This window comes from Rutilus rutilus, assembly GCF_951802725.1.
Source record: "Rutilus rutilus genome assembly, chromosome: 1".
NCBI lineage: Eukaryota > Metazoa > Chordata > Actinopteri > Cypriniformes > Leuciscidae > Rutilus > Rutilus rutilus.
This window is the reverse complement of record NC_140209.1, coordinates 68,057,765-68,079,760: the sequence shown is the minus strand read 5'-3', so window position 1 is coordinate 68,079,760 and position 21,996 is coordinate 68,057,765. Positions and strand designations below refer to the sequence as shown.

Genomic DNA, 21,996 nt, shown 5'->3' with positions numbered 1-21,996 from the left:
TCTCACACACACACACACACACACACACACACACACACACACACACACTCTCTCTCTCATGCACACACTCCCTCACTCTCGCTCACACTCTCTCTCTCTCTCTCTCTCTCACACATCGGATGTACACTCGAATTCAGAGAGGATTGTGGGTAAAAGTAGTGAACGAATGTAGGGAATGATGTCGTTCACTCAGAATTCGGACACCGCTACAAAATGGCTGACACCCTAAATAGTGCACTATATAGTGGATAGGGAGCGATTTCAGACACAGCTCAAGCATTTGTGGAAAGGAGAAAGCGGTACGAACTGCGAAATTGATACCGAGAAGCATGAATTTTCACTGGTATTGGTACCGAATACTGAAATTTTATAGTGAAAAAAACAAACATTTGATTGATATCATTATTTTTGTATCGTATATGTGTGTGCACTCTGTGGTAACTAAGATCTTTTTAAATATGAAAATTAAAATTAGAGATTAGAACATGTTCAACTAAATGTTCCTTATTTAATTCACTTCTCTTTCTCTCTCTTAGGAGTCAGTGATGATGTTGTCCATGAAGTTCTGTCTATGTGGTTCACGTCATGAACAATTGTGTTTTAGTGTGTGTTCAAGTTCAGTTGTTATATATTATTTTGTAAAATATACACAATCTTAAATCTACGCCCAGTCATCCTTGTCTTCCCTCTGTACTTGAAAATGTGGTCGATCTAGTGACTGAAAAGACTATAACATGATTCCTTGTTTTTTTACTTGAGTTATTTTATTATGCTAGCCTGACTTCGTCATACTCATATTCTAGTCAGAATGTGAGTCTGATACTGCTTCATAGGGCTTTGATTATGGGGCGTCTCTCAACCGAATCAGAAAACAAAACAAACTCTGCACTCAATTGGATAGACCTACAACCAATCAGAGCAACGGAGTAAATGACGCATGTTCTTCATTCATATTTTCAACCAACAAAATGTTGCGGCTCTCTGTTCCTCTTTTAAAAATGAATGCGCTGTGGATATCTTCTATAACAGACGCGATGGCGGAATCTACACATGATGTTTCATAAAGTTCGGGAGGAGCACGTACAAATAATCAATCCAATATCAACTTGTCATCAAACAATACCATGTCTAACGTTACCCTATCTATCAGCATGAGGAAGCATATTCACTCTGTGAACTTACCTAACACTCCTTGACAGTTTTTCAGCATCCCTCCACCACCCCGAATCCTCACTCTTGTCTTGGCTTGTTCTCTCACAACCAGGAATACGAGGGGAGTATGGCTACCGAGCCCACAGCCCTCTCCTTGGACAGCACGTCATATACGCATTTATTCTATCTGACTTATTTGTGTGAACTCGTTAAATCTCATATACGCATTTATTCTACCTGACTTATTTGTAAGTGTGAACTTGTGAAATTTCAATTCTCCAGCGGCAGTCATCTTTGTTGTAAACTAATTCAACCCAACCGCTCTTTGATGACGTGGGTGATTTCGTAACCGCAGATCATCTGTCCATCATCGATTAAATCCCGCCCTGGCAATTTGATTGGCTCGGCCTTCTGGGAGCCGAGCATAATTACTCCTCAATGGATCGAGTCCAGACCGAACTTCCCGACCAAAAAATGTTGTGGGCAGGGTTCGGACTGGCACCCAGGCTAATATTATGCTACTTAGACCCAATAATTTCTCAAAATTCCTAGGAACCAGGTTTAATTGCAATAAAGAAAGTAGTATTTGGGTGTAATAAAACTTTTTTCGGTCCTCCAAAACTAGGGTCCTGGAAATGCGGTCCTAGAATTGGGGTCCTGGGACTGCGGCCTCCGGGACTGCAAACAGATAATATTGGGCTCTGGCACTGACCACAGCTTACACTCACTCTGCCTCGCTCTTTCAGTGATAATTTAAAAACTATATAACTTTATACAGTTCATATATTTTCTTATTTTTTTGAAAAATGTAATGTATACATTTAATATACCTTGCGTTATTCTGCCCTGACATAAAATGTCTAAATAAATAAATAAAGTAACAGTAACTGGTGTTTCTAATAGCGCTGCCGAGGGAGTGACAGTAAATTTGACGTTCCCTTTCGAAGAAAACATTTAGGAAGTGTGTTTTCCCGTGCGAGAGGTGTCTTGCACCTGGTGATTCACACGACCTGTGTGTTTGGTGTCTGGGTGAAGAGCACGCGCGCTCTGCTCTCGAGGGGGCGGAGTGCGTTCATTGCGAGCGTCTTCCCTTGAGGACGCTTCGTTCTCGTCTGTCCCTCTTCTCGAGGGAAGAGTCTTCTTTGCCCCGCGGATCGGGTCCCTGGCAGCGCGCAAGGGAGGAAGCTGCTCCCTTGGCTCCCTTCCTCTCTGGCCACACCCCATCAATTCCTGGGAGCCTTCCATTCCTTCCTGACCTCCATTCTCAGGTTGTGAAGGCATGGAAGAAACCATACTCCTCGCGCATTCATCGCTTCCAGCGTTTGAGCTATGCAAACGTGGAGGCGATGCAGCAGCATGGTTACGCGTCGATGCCTCCCATTGAAGGTTCCTTCGCCAGCTATTTGGCGGGGGAGGGGGTGTCGACGCTGAGGACTCCCACCCTGCCATCCAAACCCCTTCAGACCACATCTCGGTTGAATGGCAGGGCATACGCGGCAGCAGGCCAGGCTGGTGGGGCACTGCACACGATGGCTGTGTTGCAGGTGTACCAGGCTGACCTGCTGAAGGACCTGGACCAGGGTCAGGGCTTATCACCTGATGCGGTGACCGAGCTGCGCCGCACCACAGACCTGGCTCTCCGGGCCACTAAGCAGACGGCGGCGGCCATCGGTCGTTCGATGGCTGCCATGGTGGTTACGGAGAGGCACCTGTGGGTGAACCTGGCTGGCATCGGGGAGAAAGAAAGGACTTTTCTCCTCGATGCCCCGGTTTCGCCCTCTGAGCTTTTCGGGACCTCCGTCGAGGCGGTGGTCGGAAAGTTCAGAGAGGCGAAGGCGCGCTCGGCAGCATATAGGTCGTGCATACCGCTCCGGTCCAGGTCCACACCCAGACGCCCCTGGGGTCCTGGTCCGTCTCGCTTCGAGGAGCGTAGGCAGGACCAGCGGGACTCGGTGGCCGCTCGTGCCCCTCCTCTTACCCGGAGCAAGGCTATGAGAAGGCGCGAGTCCAGGAGGAGAAGGCGGGGTGTAAGGAGAGAGGACTTCCGGACTAGGCGTGAGGAGGATCGGCCTGGAAGGGGTAGATAGTCCTTTTCCTCCTCCTGTACGCCCGCCTTCCCTCTTTCCCCGTTTTTAGAGTAACATCAGGCCCAGCTGACCTATGATGATGTTTTATTAATCTGACGGTCTGCAGCAGGCTTGGTGTATAGATGGATGAGTAGCTTTGTAAAAAAAAAAACAATAATAATGTTTTCTTAGCTTAGGTGCTTTTAATAAGCTAGCTTTTAACAGTTTATGTAGTAGGCTTCCTCTCCATATGAGAGTGGTACTGCTGAGGCCTCCATATACATATTGCATGTTTCAGGCTTCCTCTATTTTTAGAGTCATCCTGCTGAGGCCTTCATGCAAATAGCAAGCTAATTTTTTGTCAGTATATGTAGTAGGCTTCCTCTCCATATGAGAGTCGTACTGCTGAGGCCTCCATATACATATTGCATGTTTCAGGCTTCCTCTATTTTTAGAGTCATCCTGCTGAGGCCTGCATGCAAATAACAAGCTAGTTTTTTGTTAGTATATGTAGTAGGCTTCCTCTCCATTTGAGAGTCGTACTGCTGAGGCCTCCATGTACTTATTTTATTGCATATGTTTATTGTTGGTATATGTGTGAGGCTTCCTCTCCATTTGAGAGTCGTACTGCTGAGGCCTCCATATACTTACTGTATTGCGTATGTTTATTGCTAGATATATGTGTTAGGCTTCCTCTCCATGTGAGAGTCGTACTGCTGAGGCCTCCATATTTATTCTGCATGTTTCAGGCTTCCTCTACTGTCAGAGTCATCCTGCAGAGGCCTTCATGCAAATAGCAAGCTGGTTTTTTGTCAGTATATGTAGTAGGTTTCCTCTCCATATGAGGGTCGAACTGCTGAGGCCTCCATATACTTATTGCATGTTTCAGGCTTCCTCTACTTTCAGAGTCATCCTGCAGAGGCCTTCATGCAAATAGCGAGCTAGCTTTTATGTTAGTTTATATAGTAGGCTTCCTCTCCATATGAGAGTCGTACTGCTGAGGCCTCCATATACTTACTGTATTGCTTATGTTTATTGCTAGAGATATGTATTAGGCTTCCTCTCCATGTGAGAGTCGTACTGCTGAGGCCTCCATATTCATTCTGCATGTTTCAGGCTTCCTCTACTGTCAGAGTCATCCTGCAGAGGCCTTCATGCAAATAGCAAGCTGGTTTTTTGTCAAGTATATGTAGTAGGTTTCCTCTCCATATGAGAGTCGTACTGCTGAGGCCTCCATATACATATTGCATGTTTCAGGCTTTCTCTACTTTCAGAGTCTTCCTGCTGAGGCCTTCATGCAAGTAGCAAGCTAGCTTTTGTGTTAGTATATGTAGTAGGCTTCCTCTCCATACGAGGGTCGTATTGTTGAGGCCTCCGTATACTTATTGTATTGCTGATATATGTACTAGGCTTCCTCTCCATATGAGAGTCATACTGCTGAGGCCTCCATATACATATTGCATGGTTCAGGCTTCCTCTACTTTCAGAGTCATCTTGCAGAGGCCTTCATGCAAATAGAAAGCCAGTTTTTAGTGTAGTATATGTAGTAGGCTTCCTCTCAATATGAGGGTCGTATTGCTGAGGCTTCCATATACTTTTTGGTGTCCAGACCTTGAGCTAAGCTCGGTGTTGGCCTTAGTGCTACAGTTAGCCTGACGTGTAGGCTGTAGGGGTTGTTACCTGGATTTATTGTAGTGGTCAGGCATCCCCTTAGCATGGTGGCGTTGGTATAGCGTTCCCCATAACATCGAATGACGTATTGTCGAGGTTCCCTTCGAAAGGGAACGTCTCAGGTTACAAACGTAACCTTTGTTCCCTGAGAACAGGGAACGAGACAATACGTCTCCCTGCCTCTCTTAAATATATATATAAAATAACCTCTCTCACACACGCAACGTGGTTCACATACATGTTCGAGAAGGTTATCTGTTTGGGTGATCGGTGTAAGATGGAGGTCTCTTAAAGAGTATGTTGGGAAATGAAGGAGGGAGTTCCAGTTCTATGTCTTTGTGAGGTTTCTACAACTTCTATAGTATCAGAGTCTATATATTGTTTTCTCAACACATTCTCACTAACAACTCGTCTGGATGCTTTGTCAGGACTGCTTGGTGTCACTTTTTAACACACTGGGACTAGGCTTGGGCGGTATTCGAATTTTGAAACCGTCAAACCGCCTCCCTATACGGTATTACCGTGACTAATTAAAAATTATGACATAATGGGCTCAGACGGCGTCACCAAACTGTTGGCTTGTGCCTACACCATTCAGAAACTGAATGCCAGATCGGGCAAAAAAACAACAACAAAAAAAAAATCAAGCCCAACCCCTGCACGTTGTGTCTGAGTCAGGCCGACGGCATTAACTGTTATTATGAGCCGGAGCCCACCATTATTCAACATAATATCTGTGTGCGTGCAACAAGCAATAAGTGCCTTTGTAATCCGGTGACGCATGTCCATTGATTTTTATTAATAAAACTTTTCTGCAAAGATGGAAGTTGACGATCGCCATCTCTGTAGTGAACGAGAGAAATGCACATCATTACACAATCAGAGAGTGGCCTTTTTCTTTTCGTTTTGAATTGTTTAGTTTAAAGAAATTGACCATCGGCATCTGAACGCTATAGAGAGACATGCACATCATGGATTACAGAGAGTAGGCTAGTCTATTTATTTTCGTTTTGAATGGTTTCGTTTACTGAAATTGACGATCGCATCTCCATATGAACGCGCCTAGACAGAAATGCACATCGTGGATTACTTAGCCTAATCAGTGAGTAGCCTATTTCTTTCGTTTTGAATTGTTTCGTTTAAAGAAACTGACGATCGCCATCTCCGTATGAACGCGCCTAGAGAGAAATGCACACCATTGATTAATCAGACTATATTTCTTTTCGTTTTGAATGGTTTCGTTTACTGACATTGACGATCGCATCTCCGTATGAACGCGCCTAGAGAGAAATGCACATCGTGGATTACTTGGCCTAATCAGTGAGTAGCCTATTTCTTTCGTTTTGAATTGTTTCGTTTAAATTGACGATAGCCATCTCTGTAGTGAACGCTATAGAGAGAAATGCACATCATTGATTAATCAGACTATATTTCTTTTCGTTTTGAATTGTTTCGTTTAATGAAATTGACGATCGCATCTCTGTATGAACGAGAGAAATGCACATAATTTTATTACTTAGCCTAATCAGTGAGTTGCCTATTTCTTTCGTTTTTAATTGTTTCGTTTAACCCTCTAGCCGCCACAGTCGAGTTTACTCGACAAGATGCGGCACTGAATAAAACGGCCGATTTTGTCAAACAGGGTGTCAAATTTCATTCGACCTCCCCTCCACTAGTTAGCATACATGTCATACTTCATCCCCGACTCAAAAAATGTCATGTTTCTATACAAAATCTTCGAGCTAGAGCGCGTTGAATCAGTGCGAACAAAAGCGGAGCTAGTGATGCGAGTGAGCCATTTTATTAGATCAATATTGTCAACGTCAGCGAGTATTTGCATTAGATTATTATTATTATCATCATCTAATGGCATCAATAAAGCTTACCCGCAATGAAGTGTTGGGTGTTCTATTCGCGGACCCTGATTCTGAAGGGGAATAACGTTATCTGCCTTCAGAAAATGACGGTGATTCTGAAAGTGAAAGTATAGCCCTACACCAAGCACAAACGGTGAATCCTTTGCCCAATATATATGGTCCTTTGCCCAATGTCAGTGGTGGGAACAATGTTTCCCGGGGTCGGAGTGTTCATTGCGAAGTTAGCAGGCGTGTTAGTGTTGTGGGGAACGAGGCGGGAGATGTTTACCGCGCTCGCCATGGTGACCGTGTGCCTCTCCGCAATCGCGGCGACAGTATTGTAGTGGAGGCTTTGTCTAATGCCACTGGGTATGTTAGACGAGGTCGAAGTATTCATAGGACAGTTAGAAGGCAACGTGAAGGCAGGGTGGGGAGTCGCAATGACAAAGACAGTAGTCCGAGCTGTGCACACTCGGCGCGCGCGCGAGACAGATCTGGCCGCGCCCGCGCTGCTCGTAGCAGGAGCAGAGGCGGTGTGACACGGAGCAGAGGGGCTATTAGTCTATCGCAAGACCACACCATGAAACACTACAAGAAATGTCACCTGGATGGATAGGGAGTCATTATCTCTACAGCAAAAGCTCTGCAACATGATTCTTTTTTTTTTTTGTCTGCCATTTATTAGTAATGATTTACACTGTTGATTTACTATCTATTTCCCTGACCATTTTAGTGTACAATATGTGTTCTTTTTTGTGTGTTCATGTCCTTATGATGTGTGCGGCTATGTCAGCTAAAAAAACAACAACCAAAAAAAAAAAACACACACACACAAAAAAAACTAACATTGTCTCTCGTCTTGTCTCGTCATCTCACTCATGATCTGTGGCATTCCATGGCGAGTGAGCTTTTGAACTAAACAGGTCTTGTCTACTTGTGTTTGTGTGTCATATGAATAATATGTGCACCATACATGGAATCAGAGTGCCTACTGTATGTAGTAAATGGAAAATCTCTACAGCAAAAGGCCAATCGCTACATGCATTCAGTTTGTTTCTATTATTAGTAATGATTTACACAGTTTGTTCACTACTTACTATTTACCTGAGCATTCAGTATTGTGCAATATAGCATACAGAAGGTGAGGGACATTTTTGGGGGAAAGAAGTGCTGCATTTTATCTTTTAAACATGTGTCTTTTCATGAAAATTCTATAATCCAAGATGGCCGCCACTATATGACGTCATGATATGCAAATTAGATGGGAAAATGTAATTCCTACATAAACTTTGGGTCATCCTTAATATTTCTCTAATTTACAGAAAGTCTCTATCTTTTATCACTTTTAATATATAGCCTTTTGAAATTAAGATGTCAAAATCGAACGTTTTAGGAAAAAACCTCTGGCGCCTAAAGGGTTAAAGAAATTTCAAGCTTTATTTATTTGTCATGTCTGTGAGGCATAGCCTTTCTTATGAGATTTCAATGCAAGTGACAGCGGCATGCCATCATGTCATGATTATATTAAATCCAGGTTGATGAAAATTTTATAAAAATTTAGATACAATTTATACAAAACGAAATTCGTTTAAAGAGGCCTTTTACAAAACTACATTTATTGAAGTGGTCAAATCGTCTGACTCCCGATGCATCCCATCTTATTTGTGCTGTTCACTTTTCATAATCAACAAAGACGGAAAAAATAACATTATAATATTTTAACAAATAGGAAACTTAATGCGCTTATGTATCGTGGCAGCAGTGAGTGGGCGGTTGTTTCGGAGATGCGACGTTAGAGGTGTTTACATCTCTCGCGGTTAACTTTTTTTATTGCACAATTTACAATGCCTCGTCAGTATTTACCGCCTCTCCCTTCTCATTCGGTTGGAACCAGAAATATTGCCAAACTGCAACCACACATAAGCATTTTTTAGGCAATAAATAAATTATATATTATTATAGGCTATATAAGTGCCGGTAATGACGGTATTGAAACTGATACCGGTGCTATTTTAAGATCCCGCGGTATCCGATATTACCGTAATACCGCCCAACCCTAACTGGGACCCCTTCAGTGTTCAAAAACTATTAAAAACTCTCAGTCTGTCTCACATGCACACCAGCCAGGATGATTCTTACTGATCCACTTACTTGAGTTTGTCCAGTGTGCAGTCTGGATGCTTCATTGCATCAGAGAGCAGCTTCACTCCTGATTCTCCTGGGTGATTGTAGCTCAGATCCAGCTCTCTCAGGTGTGAAGGGTTTGAACTCAGAGCTGAAGCCAGAGCAGCACAACCTTCTTCTGTCACCATACAGTGAGATAATCTACAACAACAGTAAGTGTTCATGTCAGTGTGCTTCATTTTTAGAGAATATACACTACAATAAACAACACGGCTCTTCAACACATCAATTATCTTTACAAGGACCTCTGATTGATTGCAATTAGTGATGTTGAGATTACCCAATTTTAAAATTGACCGTGATTACAATGGTCACATTATTAAACAGTAAGAATTTGGAAGCTATGGTTAAAAAAAAGAAAACATTAAAATTAGTCTTTCAGACTTGTGTGTGGCGTGCCCTCTGTCTGGATACTCTGTGAGACCGTTACTATAGTAGCTGAGTTCACTAGGTGATTGTCTAGGTAAGGCATGCAAAGCATGAACTTTCAGCACATGTGAAACTCTCGAATTGAAATCATGGTGGAACAATGAAATCTCCTGGACTTGTACTTGCTGAAGAAGCAAATTAAATAAGCTATTGGGGCATTTTGGCATTCAGATGAAAAGTGTCAGCAAAAGCAGAGAACACATCTAATATGTACAGCACCTGTGGGATCATCACCATCCACACCCAGATGAAGGTAATCATTTTACAAACATAATAAATAGCCTGTTAATTACTCCTATCCAAGAATCGCAATAAGCTAAGTGCTTTGTTATTTTGATAAGAACAAGGTCTCAAATTCAAATTAAAACAATAAATACCATTTTGACACTCTTTAATGCATGTGACAGATGGATCGCTATAGCCACATATCTGTTTAAGCGGAAACATGGAGCGCACCTGAACTGATCATCTCTGTATCTGTGCATCTCTGCACCTGAACTGATGATCTCTGTATCTGTGCATCTCTGCACCTGAACTCATCATCTCTGCATCTCTGCACCTGAACTGATTATCTCTGCATCTGTGCATCTCTGCACCTGAACTGATGATCTCTGCATCTGTGCATCTCTGCACCTGAATTGATTTGATCATCTCTGTATCTGTGCATCTCTGCACCTGAACTGATCATCTCTGCATCTGTGCATCTCTGCACCTGAACTGATGATCTCTGCATCTGTGCATCTCTGCACCTGAACTGATCATCTGTGTATCTGTGCATCTCTGCACCTGAACTGATCATCTCTGCATCTGTGCATCTCTGCATCTGAACTGATCATCTCTGCACCTGAACTGATCATCTCTGCACCTGAACTGATCATCTCTGCACCTGAACTGATCATCTGTGTATCTGTGCATCTCTGCACCTGAACTGATCATCTCTGCATCTGTGCATCTCTGCACCTGAACTGATCATCTCTGTATTTGTGCATCTCTGCACCTGAACTGATCATCTCTGTATCTGTGCATCTCTGCACCTGAACTGATCATCTCTGCATCTGTGCATCTCTGCACCTGAACTGATCATCTCTGTATCTGTGCATCTCTGCACCTGAACTGATCATCTCTGTATCTGTGCATCTCTGCACCTGAACTGATCATCTCTGTATCTGTGCATCTCTGCACCTGAACTGATCATCTCTGTATCTGTGCATCTCTGCACCTGAACTGATCATCTCTGTATCTGTGCATCTCTGCACCTGAACTGATCACTGTACTACTAGTTTGTCATGAACACTTCCTCTGAAAATCCTCCTGTCTGCCACCGGAGGTCTCCCTCATCTGAGTATTAGCTGTTGGACTACAAATCTCAGAACTTGCATACCTGGACTGATTGCACAAACATTTGTTCTCTAATCCACTTTACCAAACAAAATTCCCCATGGATGACACTTGACCCATGCAGATAGGATGAACACATCTGTCCACAAAGGAGCAAGAATGCAGCATCAGAGAACATCTGTGTCTGTATTGTGGTCAAGCAGGACATCTAAGAGCTAACTACCCAACTCCACCAACACAACAGTATTCTCCGAATGGTGACTACCTCCATTCATCCTGGTCATCCTACTTCATGCATAGAAGTACCTATAAAGATAATGTTCTCTACTAGTACCATCATTACTACAGCACTACTTGACTCTGGTGCAGTAGGCAGTTTTATTGATGAGGATTTAGCTTGACAATATGAGATCCCACTCATCCCCTGTGAATCTCCCTTGGCAGTGGCAGCGCTAAGATGGACACCCTCTGGGAACAAATAATGTGGATCCTTAAACTTGTTAGATTTATGAACCGAACACACATGCATATGCATAGGTAAATATACATTAAGTATAAATTTAACAGATTGATCACACTTATAAACTAACAAACATTTGAATTAGGCGGAAATGTGTCACAATGGCATTAACAGGTTCACATAAGACGATTCCGAATATACATATTCAGTTTAAAACGCTTATGTTTACATGAATCTATGTATATAGATGCTTGTGTGGAGCCGCGGATCTTCCTCGCATCTGTTTATCTTACATATAAACAACTCAGCGACTAATCGTAATCAGCAGCAACTGCAATATAAACAAGATGAATAAACACTTGCTTTTAGTCATTGACGCACACAACTCTGGAAGGAATTAGGAAAAACAACACATGAACCATCTCTCTGTGATACAGCGAAAACTAAACTAAAAAGTTCTGCACCAATGCTGCGGTTTGATTGGCTGTCTGTTCGCGTGATTGGAGCATGATCACTACATTGGCTTGTTTTGTATATTTGTTGGATGTATAATACTGGTGTCCAGCAGATGGCGCTGCTGACCTCCTCTTCTACAATCATACTTGCACACAGCGAAATCTTCTAGACATCCCCCTTCTACAGCCACAATCCATTCCTCAACAACCTTGGTCACACATTGCTATTGATTTTGTCACTGATCTCCAGGCCTCCCAGGGTAACACCAATATACTAAAGTCAGGCCATCCTGTCACCCCCCTTTTTGAGAATGGACATTAAAATGCACTATTCAAGCTTAAATGGTTGTAATTCAAGAATGCTTTGGAGTATAGACCCAAGTTTGATCTTGTTTTAAAGGGAAAAAATAGCAGATTATTACTGAAGTGAAATCACTTCAAAAAATTAAAGTATGAAAAAGTTATGGAAGTTTAAATTTACATTAAATCAAATATAATTTATTTAATATTTTTCTTTTATATAAAATATATATTTTACAAAATATGTTTTACAAAAAAATTACTATAAAATCAAAGCCATATATCTAACCAAGTTGTGTTCCAAATTTGAAGTTGATATCACAAAAATTGAAGTTCCCATGAGATTTTGTTTAGGCGTATTACCAAAAATAGCCACCGGGTGCCATTGAATTCCATTGAATTTAACTGTATGCATTCTACCATAAAAAATTAATACATTTCTGTCCAAATATCACTTATGTCACAAAATATGGAACCTTGAGACTCAGACCTTTCTGACAATATGTGTTTTGTCAAGATTAGAAAATATTTAGATCATAAATTATGAAACATGACGACGCCCAAAAGGGGAGGAGCCTGATAAAATAATTTAGAGTACCGTTTCTATGGTAACACAATGTCCAATTTCAAAACAGTTTTCACAGGATGAATTCTGAGATCATAAGCTTTCAAATGATACCTAATTTATGATAACTACTAAAATATGTGATGTAATAAAAAAGGAAATAAAAAAGATAATATTATATTTTAGAGGATAATATGTATATTATACTTTTTAGAGGATAATATTATTTTATATATTTTTTTTAGTGACAAATACTAGATTAAATGTTTTATTATGAACTTTTAGCATGAAAACCAAAGTTTCAATTATTAAAAGTGTGTGCGTTGACTTTTTGTGACAAACGCCAGAAACGCCAGAAACGTTATGATGTAGATTTTTTGAGGTGCGCTCTTGTCATAAATTCATCTATTTCTGTTCCTGCATAAATTGTAACAAAAAACAGTGCTGAAATATCTATTAAGGAGTCTTAGACCTTTCCAACAATATATAGTTTGTCATGATTAAATTAGGATTTAATTGTAATATAGTGAAGTAAATTTAGGTTGCCCGTATACGGGCAGGTGACAGTTAAGGGGTTAAACATATTTTTGTTTGCCGTAACCCGACCAACCCTGTCAATTTAGGATGGACCCAATTCATTTTTTTTTTTTTTTTAGTCCGACCGCCTTGCCGGTTGTAAACTCGCGTTAAGACCTACCGATTTTTTTTTTTACTCTTCAAACAACTAATACAAATGCAATAAAATGATATTAATTATATTTTAGTAAGTAGGCTATTGTGAATATAAATTGCCCATACTCCTACATACAAACGTAGGCTATACGCTCTTTCTTTTAAATAAAAACCCGTGGTGTCATCTATGATTATAAGGGCTGTAGGCTATATGCGAAATGAAACCGAAATCTCGACCCTCAGGGCCACGAACCTGTGTCGCGGTGCGCCCGCGCGTTTTGCTCGTTTTTTTTTTTTAGCAATGAAAATAAACACTAAATGCTCTGTTAATTTTGATCTTTCATTTTCGTGTAATACATCAATCGATCCTGTTCAGTTTCTATTTTTTTTCTGTATACTCACAATAAAAAAAAGTGTTTTACTTTTTGACAAATAAAGAAAAATTAACATGATGCGATTTCTGCCTTCTCTCTGTCAGTAAACTCCCATTTGAAACGCGTTCGAAAATGATCTATAACTCCGCGAAAATTCAGAATCGCATCTTTTAAATGAAGTAATTTATATATATATAAAAAAAAAAATATTCTCAGCTTCTATAATCTGTATAAAAAGAGAGCGACTCCAGTCGAGCTCATTACGAGCCATTCAAAAGTAATTTGACCACTCCCCGGAGAGCGCGTGCTATTCAAATGCAAATTCTGAGAACCATTTCAGTCTGTGAAACGCCCCCACATCAGCTGTAAACAAAGCACGTCGCAATCGAGTGAGGCATAATAGCCTACCTTATGGAGAAAAGTTTCCTCAGAACAGTGCTGATATAAGGGGCAATATCTCCTGATATGAGGAGCAGATCCCGCTGAGGAGTGAGGTAGGCTGTTTTCTTTTCTCAAGTGTTGATGTGGAATAACGTTATGGAATAACGTTAGTGTAGGCCTATGCAAACTGCAAAAAGATGAATCGCATTTCTATAATATGACTCGCCTTTCTGTGAGATGAATGAAGGGTACATATTTGTAAAGACTGTTTAGCCTAAATATGAATCGCGCATCTGTGTGTGAAAGAATAAACTGCTTTGCTATAGCCTACTGAGATGAGTAAAAATCAACTGAAATATGTTGAAATAAAATTAGCATTTATATGCCCTAATATTTCATAAAAACAACGTTACAGTCAGTCACTTGTTGACTAGATTTGGGTACAGTTTTTAGGCTACTGTAGAATATACTGCCACATCAAATAAGCTTTTTAAATGAATAAGCTGTTTAGCAATTTCTACTCATATCTAACGTTATATATATATATATATATATATATATATATATATATATATATATATATATATATATATATATAAATATAAAACTATATTATTTATATATATTATATATATATTTGCTATATTCAAACTAATGAATACATATGATAAAATGTAGGCCTATAATCTTTTTTCTTTTTTACACTTGAAATATTGTTGAAATTGTAATTATTGTTGTAATTGTAACATTTTTAATAAAATAGCAAAACATATTTACAAGATAGATGTAAGCGAAATCTTAAATGGTCAAGTCTTCTTCTAAATACATCTTTTGTCCTTGCATTGTGGCTCAGTCAGTGTCATACCTGAATGAATGGCTAATTATGCAGAGTCATTATGCAGAGTGGGTGGGACATTGTAATCTAAGGTGTAAACTACTCCTCCCCCTCGCATATTGGCTTTCCAAGCAAAACCTGTTTTACACCATTTAAATCAATGTATTTTTTTTTTGTGAACGATAAAGCAAGACTATTTTCACATAATTTTAAAGCTAGAACTCAAAGGGACAACATCAATTAGTCAAAAGTCTTGTGGACACATATTTAATATGTGTTTTGTGGTCTTAATTCAGCAACTTTCATTTAAATTTTTTCCAATAACCACGCATAAACATTATTCTCTTAAAAATACAAACATCTACATACACGTTGCTCGCATATTATGGTAGCCCTGTTTGTGCTATATAGAGTGAATTTACACCTTTGCCATTAACATGTTTATAAATAACTGAAAAAAGCACAAATGTCAAGGCATGTCAGAACATCTCAAGGACCCCAAAAACAGCTTGGTCCCCAGAGGGTTAATAATCATTACTTTTCCTAGTTCTTTGTGACAGCTTTTAGGTGCATCATTGGCAGCGCCCTTACACATGAACGCGTCCCCACCGCTCAATAGTAAATATTATTCTTTGGTGTTCAGTTTAAACAGGTTTTCTAATTGTCATTTAATATATAAATGTATTTTTTTTTTCATCAAAATGTCTCTTTTTTTTCGCTCGACACCTCTTTAACTTGGCACGAAATTCTGTCAGTGAAGTCCCAATATGCAAATGTGTTTAAATTCGTACCTACGTAATCACCATGACCAAAATTGTACTTTTTTTTTTTTTTTTTTACATTGAATCTTGAAAAAATAAATATAGTCCGACCTACCGATCCTTTTTTTTTTTTTTGGCTGTTACGGCAAACCAAATTATTTTTAAGGATGGCCTCATTGAATGTTTTTCTAAGGCATGTTGATTAACACCTAAACAGTAGAACATTTCATCCACTACATGTATCGCTATCATGTACTACCTGAAGACATTGTCTTAGACCAGGGATCACAGTTCACATCTCGGGTCTGGACGGCCTTCAATTTAATTTAAATATAAGCCTCACCTCGGGATATCACTCACAATCGAACGGTCAGAGCGAAAGCCTAAACCCAAAAACTCACAAGGTTTCTTATAATGTACTGTCAGCAAAATCAGTCGGACTGGAGCAGCTTCTCACGCTGGGCTGAATATGCTCAAAACTCCCTTCAGAAACCCTCCACTGGCATTACCCCTTTCCAATGTGTCCTGGGATTTCAAACACCTCTATTTCCCTGGTCAAGGGAACCCTCTGAGGTTCTGGCCATTATTGACTGGCTCCGATGGAGCAAGACAGTGTGGAACCAAACATGTCCAGCTTCAACATGCAGCAAATAGAAGAAACAAGCTTATCATCACCGTCGTTCCAACCCCAATTATGCACCAGGACAATGGGTCTGGCTTTCTACTATGGATCTTTGTGTATGTCTGCCCTGCAAGAAGCTCAGCTCCAGGTATGTGGGTCCTTGCAGAATCTCAAGACAAATAACTCCCATAACATATTGTCTCCAACTGACTAATAATTATGGCATTTCTCAAGGTTCATGAGTTTGTCACGTTTTTTAAAATAATCTTTATTTCTCACATATCTGCTTTTTTGGGCGAGTCGGAGTGAACGGCTGCACTAATCGAGTCTAATGAATATAGTCATACTTTTGTTATGTAACAAAATAAATGTTGGTTTGTTTTTCACCAAATACTGTCATATACCCCCCAGAACACTTGGAATATATGACACGTGTCGTGTGGGACCATTCTGTGATACTTTTGCCTATTTTTTTAGCTTGATGCTGTTTGCTATTCACTCCCACTGTAAAAAAAAAAATCTCCTTCTATGGTTCAAAAAAAGAAGGGCATACTTCATTAGAACAACAGCAGGATGAGTAAATGATCAATTCGTTTTTGGATGAAATAATCTTTTAAGTCAGTTGCATAGAATATTAGAATATAACACATTAACAAATATATATACATACATGACAGCTTACTGTTATTTTGCACAGACAAGTTGAAATCCCCTTAAAGGGTTAGTTCACCCAAAAATGAAAATTCTGTCAGTAATTACTCACCCTCATGTTGTTCAAACCGCGTAAGACCTTCGTTCATCTTCGGAACACAAATTAAGATATTTTTGATGAAATCTGAGTGCTGGATCACTTCTCCATAGGCTGCTAGGTGGCCGAAACTTGCTGGCCCAGAAAAGTTATTAAAGAGATCGTTAATATAGTCCAAGTGACTACAGTGGCTCAATCTTAAGTATATCAAGCGACGAGAATACTTTTTGTGCGCAAAAACAAACAAAAATAACGACTTTATTCCACTATTCATTTCCTTCTCTCTGGACCTCTAGTTGGTTCACGTAGTGTTTTTGCGCTGCGTGTCTGTGTTATACGTCATCACGCATCACACACATGACCAGCGTCAGCCAATAGTGAGCCTACGTGGTGACGTGTAACACAGACGCGCTGCGCAAAAACACTAATTGAACCAACTAGAGGTCCAGAGAGAAGGAAATGAATAGTGGAATAAAGTCGTTATTTTTGTTTGTTTTTGTACACAAAAAGTATTCTCGTCGCTTGATATACTTAAGATTGAGCCACTGTAGTCACTTGGACTATATTAACGATCTCTTTAATAACTTTTCTGAGCCAGCAAGTTTCGGCCACCTAGCAGCCTATGGAGAAGTGATCCAGCACTCAGATTTCATCAAAAATATCTTAATTTGTGTTCCGAAGATGAACGAAGGTCTTATGCGGTTGGAACAACATGAGGGTGAGTAATTACTGACAGAATTTTCATTTTTGGGTGACTGACCCTTTAAATACCTCAATTTGATGAGTTGACAGTTTGGACTCTTAAGTCCAATAGAGAGTAGCTTCACTCCTGAATCCTGCAGGTCATTGTTACTCATGTCCAGCTCTCTCAGGGAGGAGTTTGATGATTGTAGAACTGAAGCCACAACTTCACAGTGCTGATCACTGAGATTACAGTCTGTTAATCTGAAAAAAGAGAGGACACTGATTAAAAGACATGCTGGTGTTCCCACCAGATTGCACAACTTCCATGGTTAACTAACTTCAACATAAAAGATCATGCTGATTGACATTCTGGTCTTTTTTTAAGGAAGATTCACCAATTTAAATCGACATGACTTCATATTTCATGAAGATTATGTGTATAATGTTTTATTTCTTTGTTTATATAATACTTTATAGTGAAAAAAAGTCTTGTTAGCTGAATAGTGTCATTAGAAAGGTTTTTATTTTATTTATTTTTTACTTTTTGCCTTATTTATTGATAGTACTGTGACACAAACATGGGAGAGAAAGGAACAGGAATAAAGAAGTGTGAAGTCCGCACACTGACGTTAACTGCTTCCAAATGGATTTATTTAACTTTAACAAGGCAACGTTTCGACCCTCAGGTCTTCATCAGGCACAATATCAATGTGAAGTAAAAACAACCTTAAATAGACACAGGTGATCACCCTAATTGGGCACACACACACAAAAACATGTAACAAGTACAGATCATGTGACAAGTACAGATCATGTGACAAGTACAGATCATGTTAAAGAAAAAAAAAAAAAAAAAAAAAAAAAATTAGGGGTGTGCAAAGCAGCCGGTATTTGTATCTGTATTTGTATTTGTTGAGAGGGGAAAAGTATTTGTATTTGTATTTGTATTCGAGTAAATTTCAAAATAGGTGTAAAAATCCATTTTTTTTGCTTTACACTTCTAATTTACGTTATAGTGTAAGTATTCTTTAATTATATCCATTATAATAATTATGGATATGCAATATTGGTTGATGTTTTTCCATAAATCCAGCAATGAACATGTAACAAGGAACGTCATTGAAAAGAAAATAACATAACAGCCATTACCTACGTTAATGTTACTCTGTCAACAGCCTATTGTCTAAATTACCAAGCTAACAGAGCTACTAGTGTTGTCACGGTGCCAAAATTTCAGTATTCGGTACCAATACCTGTGAAAATCCACGGTTCTCGGTAACAATTTCGGTAAAGCTTAATTTAGATTAAATTTACATATATTAAAGTTTATATCACGGTTACAAAGATGGAAACTGTAGTATTAAAAACACTACATTAATATTACATTTGTTAGATAACAATAGATAAAATGACCTAACAATAAACAATAGTTAGGCTATATACTGTCGCAATTATTCTCCTTGGGGTTCATTTAAAAATACATTTTTAAAATCAAAAGTTAACATTATTTATGTTAACATTATTTAATGCACAATGAATGAAGTGAACAAACATGACCAATCAAGTGTTTGTATTAAATAACATTCACAAACATTAATTAATGTTGTAAAAATATATTGTTCACTCAATGTGTTGATGTTAGATGCGCATTAAGTAATGTTAATGAATGGTATCTTATTGTAGTGTTACCAAACAGGAGATAAAACATGTTTTATTTGACTTGACTGTACTTATATTTAATCCAAAACTGCATTCATATTTAATTTTAAAAGAGCTTTTTAAACCTGCTAAGAGTTATCCAGCCAAGAATAAGCCTAGAACTGCTTTTCTGACGGACTGATATTAATGACAAAATGACGGTTTTTTTATTTCATTTCTCATCTCCATAAATATATCTAAAGCTAATGCAAGGGCTAGAAATCAATTAATTCTTTGCTGATACTTCGTAATCATGAAGAGCGCAATTCGCACGCTTTCTCCTTTCCACAAGCGCTTGCCCTCCCGTGGCGTCTGTCGTTGCTATGCAGCGCGCCGCTCGCTTCTATTATAAGCGCGCTTGCCGCGCGCCTACATTTGAATTCTGCACGCGCAAAAAACACGCTATGTGAACTACCCCTTATGACAACGTGACATTAGCCTAATCCAAAATATTTCAGCCACCACATCAGCAGCACCGCCGGTCGCCATGTCTCATGAGGAAACGCAGCTTTTTGATATAAAGTTTTTCTTGTTCCCGAATACAAATATTTTTAAAAGTATTTGTTCGAAATAAGTATTCGTAAAAAACACATTATTTGTGCTTTCCGAATACCGTATTCGGGTTCGGCTCCACCCCTAATATATATATATATATATATATATATATATATATATATATATATATATAATAAAATATAATAATAATTAAGTCTATTCACTAAAGAAATAGTAAGAAAAAAAAAAATATATATATATAAAAAAAAAAATAATAATAATAATAATAATAATAATAATTAATAATAAACTATAATAATAATTAAGTCTATTCACTAAAGAAATAGTGAAAAAAAAAACAAAAAAAACAAGGGGGAAAATTAGTGTCAACAGATAAAATAAGTCACTATAAAAAAGGCTTAATATCAAAATCCTCATTCAATCCTGAAGGTGACAAAGTATTTAAGGTGTAGATCCAAAAACATTCCCTTTGTAATAATTTCTTCTCATAATCTCCTCCTCTTGAGGGTTTTATGACCTTTTCGATACCGATATATTGCAAGACGCTGACATTATGACCTACTTGTCTAAAATGAGATGCTATAGGACTACGCATATCTCCAGTCCTAATGTTGCTACGATGTTCACTAATGCGAGTACGCAATTGTCTGGACGTTTTACCCACGTATGCAAGACCACAAGGACAACGGATTAAATAAATCACATGAGTGGAAGCACAGGTAATAGTACCCCGTATCGGAATATTACGACCAGTGCGTGGATGACTAAAAGATTTACATTTGTGTGTAAAAGCACACTGGGCGCAATTACCACACCTGTAATTACCTGGAGGAAGAGTAGGAATGCATTGTTTTATACGTGAAGGATATTCAGATTTTACAAGCAAGTCACGAAGATTGTTTTGACGTTTAAAAACTAGTTTCGGACCATTTTTAAAGACACCTGATAATTTAGGATCACTTGAAAGGAACAGGATCAGGAAGGGACCTTGAATCAGCCTGAATCTCTGTTATTTATTTTTCAATTTTATTTTTATTCCAATTTTCATAATACACATTGCTGCAATTAACCTCTGATTATAGTGGTTCTAAACCCTGCTTTTAACCCTGGGTAAAGGAACGTTTCACATTTGTAAGTTAGAAGTGGGATTAGCACCACTTCTTACACAGAGTAGTGAAACCCTGGTCCGGAGTAGGATTAGAGTCGCTTTTGTGCTGTTAATCCCGCATTGCGGTGCCAAACTTGCACAGTAAGAAACGATACAGTGTTAGAGTTTTGCGGCTAGATGCTTAGCAACGGACAGCCAATCAAGTGCCTCATGTTAACATGCGTTGGACAGTCACAGAAATTGTATAAACAGTTGTTTCAGCGTTTGATGGGAAACATTTCAAACGGCAACAGAAAACTCACCAATTGGCAGAGGTGGGACAAAGTCATTGTTATGCAAGTCACAAGTAAGTCTCAAGTCTTTGCCCTCGAGTCCCGAGTCAAGTCGAGTCAAAGATGAGGCAAGTCCCGAGTCGAGTCAAAAGTCAAAGCCAACAAGTCTCAAGTCGAGTCCAAAGTCCTACCATTTTAGTTTTGAGTCATTTCAAGTCCTCTTACCACAGAAATAAAATTTATACAAATCATGTACGTCTGTAAGATTTGTATTTATTTAAACCTCTTTTTATACTTTGATTTATAATCAAATACAGTAAAAAACAGAAAATTTAATTTTCACAAAAAATGCTTGTATTTCAACAGCATATTGCACTAGAACAATGCACAGCATGCAGCTTCAGTCCTGTATTGTATTAACCTCATATTGCAAAACAGTTTAACTTTCAAATAGACATGGGTCGTTTTAGCCTAAACCTTTTTAAACATGTCATCAATAAAATCCTCACTCCTCAAAATGATCACTTCTGAAAAACTGGACCAACCTGATAATTAGTGGTGTCAACAATAATCGATTCGGCGATGCGAATTTTATGCGGGGCATGCACGATTCAGCATCGATGCGGCAAAGTGCCATAATCGATTATGTCACTGTTTTAGGGGTGTAACGGTATGAGTATTCTTACTAAACCGTTCGGTACAAGGCACGCATTTTCAAACCGAACGGTTATTTCAAATGTAAGCGCGTCGCGAGCGCGCTCATAATGTAGACGCTGGCGCGACCACAACATCAAATGGCAAACGCAAAGTAAGCGGAACGAAACTGAGCTACTCGTGACGGACTGTTTA

At 39.1% G+C, this 21,996-nt stretch overlaps 1 protein-coding gene across 2 annotated transcripts in view; it reads right to left on the bottom strand.

Moving 5' to 3' along the window:
* LOC311295121 (uncharacterized protein) overlaps positions 1 to 21,996 on the bottom strand; it is a 56,946-nt gene that overhangs the window by 14,437 nt on the left and 20,513 nt on the right. For both annotated transcript variants that reach the window (XM_084416333.1, XM_084416332.1), the window contains exons 5-6: positions 17,641 to 17,814; positions 8,897 to 9,070 (exon numbers count right to left, since the gene is read on the bottom strand). In XM_084416333.1, the coding sequence (XP_084272459.1) occupies positions 8,897 to 9,070; positions 17,641 to 17,814 (348 nt within the window). The remainder of the gene's footprint in view (positions 1 to 8,896; positions 9,071 to 17,640; positions 17,815 to 21,996) is intronic.